General features: G+C 30.9%; 1 protein-coding gene across 2 annotated transcripts; it reads right to left on the minus strand.

Annotated features, from left to right (window-relative positions):
* Positions 1 to 315: 315 nt before the first annotated feature.
* On the minus strand, positions 316 to 3,924 carry LOC8283949 (serine carboxypeptidase-like 51). 2 transcript variants are annotated; one of them, XM_048379897.1, is made up of 14 exons: positions 3,854 to 3,924; positions 3,635 to 3,704; positions 3,411 to 3,505; positions 3,219 to 3,326; positions 2,893 to 3,133; positions 2,641 to 2,684; positions 2,479 to 2,546; positions 2,268 to 2,373; positions 1,698 to 1,912; positions 1,506 to 1,575; positions 1,336 to 1,386; positions 979 to 1,031; positions 719 to 854; positions 316 to 536 (listed from the first exon to the last, which is right to left on the minus strand). In XM_048379897.1, exons 1-14 carry the CDS (start codon positions 3,896 to 3,898, stop codon positions 471 to 473), a joined length of 1,368 nt encoding a protein of 455 aa, XP_048235854.1. In that variant the 5' UTR covers positions 3,899 to 3,924; the 3' UTR covers positions 316 to 470. The 2 variants fall into 2 exon arrangements, with proteins under 2 accessions (XP_048235854.1, XP_048235853.1); XM_048379896.1 differs by lacking the exon at positions 3,854 to 3,924 and having other exon boundaries at positions 3,635 to 3,832.
* Positions 3,925 to 4,530: the final 606 nt, after the last annotated feature.

The following is a 4,530-nucleotide window of genomic DNA, read 5'->3' on the forward strand; positions in this document are numbered from 1 at the left end:
TTTGAAATATAGTTGAATTTAGTAATTAAATAAATCTAGTTTTTATCTCTTTCTCTTTTATCCAATTTTAAAAATTTATAAGCTGATGGTAAATATATATCTTAATTTGAATTATAAAATCATAAATTTGAATTTTTCTTTTCATTTTTAACTAAAAAACCTCTAAAAATCCATTCAACTAAAGAATGTGGGATGGGAATTAATTAGCGCTTAAAGAGGTACATATTTACATGTGAATTTGATATATGGAGATACATTGGTCATTGATTTTATTAGAAGAAAGAAATGAATTTCCATTTTAATGCACATCTTAAATAAAAATAAATAATGGTCATCCAATAACTAATATCTCATATATATACACATGAGAATCATTCAAGCCTTCTTTCTTAAGAAAAGAATTTATGAACTTTTCTTGAAGACAATTATTTGCTAGAAGTTATTGCCCCAAAATGCATAATTACTAAAAACTATTTGGGGGATCGAGTAACAAGTTCCACCATCTCAAGAGAAATGCAAGGTTGTTCCACTGGTACCTGCATAAATTTCATGAATTAAGAGTAAAAAGATTCATTAAAATCTAAAATATATAAAAATTACAGGAGCAAATATTAAATTAAATAATTTTTTATTTAGCAAGAATAATACGAACTATTGTTTTTATAATTAATTAGAATTTGACCTTATTATTATTTTTAATCAAATGGCATATACTTACAAAATGGCCTGCTCCCATGACCCAAAAGAAAGATAAATTCTTGTATGAGCTTCTAAACCCTTTTGTAGTTGTATTATCATTCTTGCAATACAAAGGAGTACGTTCCTGTTTCAGAAAATTCTTCAACCCATCCCACCTAAAATTATAGAACAGCTATTATTTAGCTTTAAGAAGAAATCAATGAAACAGAAAGGGAAAAAAAAAAAAAAAAGGGTTTATTGCAAAATTGAAGCTTGATGAGATTTAGGGTAAAGTGGTACTTGAGTCTGTTAACCCATGCTTCTGCTCCTTTGGTTGAGCATATGAGATCAAGCTGCAATATTTATAAATATATACGTTTTATATGATTATTTTCTTATAATGACACCAAACTATTTAATTAATGAAATAAATACACTATGAGATAAAATATACATCAGCAAAAAAAAAAGATATTATAAATAAATCAATCCAGTCATACATGATAAATTTTTATTATTTTAGTATTTATTATTTTTATAGAATAATTAAATAAAACTTAAATATATTAAATATATTATTAAGTTAATAAGAAAGTAGATAAAACTTAAATAAATTTTAAATTTTTAAATTGAGTTCGAACTTAATTCAAAACTTACTTGGCCATTGTAGACTATCACTCTTATGCCTTTGGCCAACAGCTCATCAACCTGAAGACAAAGAAAAAGAAAAATGTGTTAACAAAAATTCTCGTGGTATATTAGCCTTAGAGGCGTGCATGATTTAATGAGCCAGCTCGACATGATAATCCTTTTATTATATCTTTTACCTCTTGGATTCTGGGCTTCATGAAATCATCCACTAAAGCTGGAAAGACCAAGCGACCTTGTCCTCCCCAACTGTAATTTTTCAGATCATCTTTATCATCATCATCATGAGATTCAATTCATGATCCAACACATTTGTCATTATTAAGAACCAAAAGGGAAGATCGTTTATTATACAATGTATTCGAACTTACGTGACATTTTCAGGAATGATCTTTAGCTTTATCCTGACGGGCCCATTCATCAAGTCATAAAGATTACTGCTCCCTGCATTAGAACCAGTTGATGGAAAATACCTGGTCTCAAGATATCTCGAGTACCTATCAGTAGAAACACCTTTTTTTGATCTCTCTGTGGAGGTCCCAATCACCGGATCATTTTCATAATCAAGCATGAAGTTGTAGAAGTCCTGTAATATCACACACCACACTGTATTAATAAACTCGAATTTCGTGCCTTAGATCGATCCCAATCTCCAGTACTAGAAATTATTATAAAATTCATTTACAGTGACAGAACTCCTTTGAAGCTAGAGTGAGCTGTAGCCCATGTAGTTTAAAAAAAAATTAGAAGAATAAATATTCTTTTGTCCGAATAATTTAGGAAAAATATAATTCTAATTCGGAGGATAGTTTTTTTAGAAGTTGTCGTTATGAGAATAAATTTATAGTCTAGCATGGAATAACTAAAGATTTCTGGTTACAGTTAGCTATTAGTGCAATAATATAAAGATTAGCTAAATAGGGTAATGTGTAGTGACGTACCACATTGTTACTGTTGTCAAGAATAACATTCTCAAGATCACTCCATGTTGATGTAGCATCTACAAATTTACCTTGCGCGAGCTGCTGTTGAATCTGTAGAGCTAAACTGTATCTTGCAAGGTGTTTTATATAAATAAATATGTTAGATTACTGACGAAGAAGTTCACAAGTTCAAAGCATTGAGGTTATATCAAATGGGAAGCTTGAGGACCTGTTTGAGATGTTTAAGCCCCTGTTGTTCATTCTTGATAGGTCTTTGAGTAGAGGTCCCCATGTAAGCTGCATTTCAGTTACATATATATGTTCTGAAAAATTATTGGTGGTCGGAAAATAGTTGACTAGTAAAGTTCTTGAATATGTAGAGTTTACTCACCACAAAATGTTCAGGTGAAATCCAGCTATCACCCAAAGCAACTCCTGTAATACCAGATGTAATAATGTTTTTATCTTTTCTGAAATTTATATCTTCACAATCCTGAAGATATTATTAATCCTGGGACGCGCTTAGGTTATCTTATACTCTCAACAGGAAACGTTACAAGAATTGAAAGAATTTACTCATGTGTTCTTGAATTTCTACTCTTTTAAAGATTGAGAAAGTAGAAAAAACGTGTAATAAGATTACCCCCTAACTGCATCTTCAATTCTCCTGCTTCAATAGCTTTCAGAGCATAAACCCCAAGAGTCGCTGCAAATTTGCCTCCATAAGACTCTGCAAATATGTAGAGAGGACTTTTTTGGAGGTTCTCATCTCCATTGAAGAGCTCCTTCAACAAGGCAGTTAAATCATTTGCTGCCTCTTCATCAGTCCTAACCACCAATCCATTGTCTTCCACATAACTAAATCCTGTTGCCACTGGACTATCCTAAAATTCCATGAATTGTACAACAAACTTAGCATAAATAGAGGATAAGAACTATATAGAAAAATTCCAAAGATTAATAATGTACCACAAATAAAAGATCTGCTTTGTGGAGCCATGTGGAATTTCTTGGATTCAAGTTGCTGTCTAGTGGTCCAATCTCTAGGAAATTTCCAAATGCAACACCAGAACCCCCCTTTAACAAGATTGCAATTACATTATCAACTACTTTTTTTTAGTATGATAAAAAGAAAAATTAAATTTTGTAGATATCACTTACTGGTCCTCCTTGCAGCCACAGAATTGTTGGCCATGGAGTGGATGAATTTGCAACCCTACAAGGGCTTTTATAAAGCCACCAAAATAGATGTGCCTCTATATATGTACATTACACAAAGTAAACATGAAACTAAATTATATATCAAAGATGACAAAAAAAACTAACATATACGTTTTAAACCTATAATTAAATCTTATACAAAAATATGTTAAATGTAACCGTACTGGGTCGAACTTCGACGTAGCCCCATTGTTCGGATCCATCAGGACTTCCTGCATCAGAAGCCAAATTTCCCTGAAGCAATGATAAAGAAAATGCAAGAAAGAGGATAAGAATGGAGTGTTTCTCCATGGAAGCTAGTTCTGTGACAAGAATGAACAATGGAGAGTTTCTCTATGTATATATTCAAATAGAGCCATCGACATAAGAATAAGAATCTACACCTCCTTTTGTTTGACTATATATTTTGAACAAGAAACATTAATCATAATAATAGAAGCAAGAAACAAATTTTCATAAAATGTTCCATTGCAAGGAATCAAATTAATAGAGAAAAATCCATAGTAACATACAAAAGAAAAATGCCTAGTCGGCTTATTATTATTATTATTATTGTTGTTGTTGTTGTTGTTGTTTTTTAATTAAAGATAAATAAAAATAAAGAATAAAACTGAAGAGATGCTTCATCATGTATAGCATTGCTTAATTAGTCATAATGATGCAGAAAATAAGGATTATTAGTAATAAGGTCTTCTTGACGCAATATATATCAGAATCAAGAATGCAATCTTAAAGGGTTCATGAGTAGTTTGGTAACGTATCTAGATTTCTTATTTTCCAAGCATTAGCCTGCTATAATAATTAGCTTTGCTGATTGCTTGGGGCATAGTTACAGGGCCAAAGGCAAAAAATATGAATGCATTGAAACTTCTCTTGTTATTGTTGTTATTATAATGATTGATAATAATTTGTTCACACAACAATTAGGAGGCAAAAAGAGAAGAAATTGGATTGGAATCCTCTAGTATTATTATTATAATGATTTATCATGATTGTTTGTCAGAAGACTAGTAATTTTGTCTGGTTTTTTTATTCATTAAGTCTGAATAGGTCATAAACT

This window comes from Ricinus communis, chromosome 10, assembly GCF_019578655.1.
Source record: "Ricinus communis isolate WT05 ecotype wild-type chromosome 10, ASM1957865v1, whole genome shotgun sequence".
NCBI lineage: Eukaryota > Viridiplantae > Streptophyta > Magnoliopsida > Malpighiales > Euphorbiaceae > Ricinus > Ricinus communis.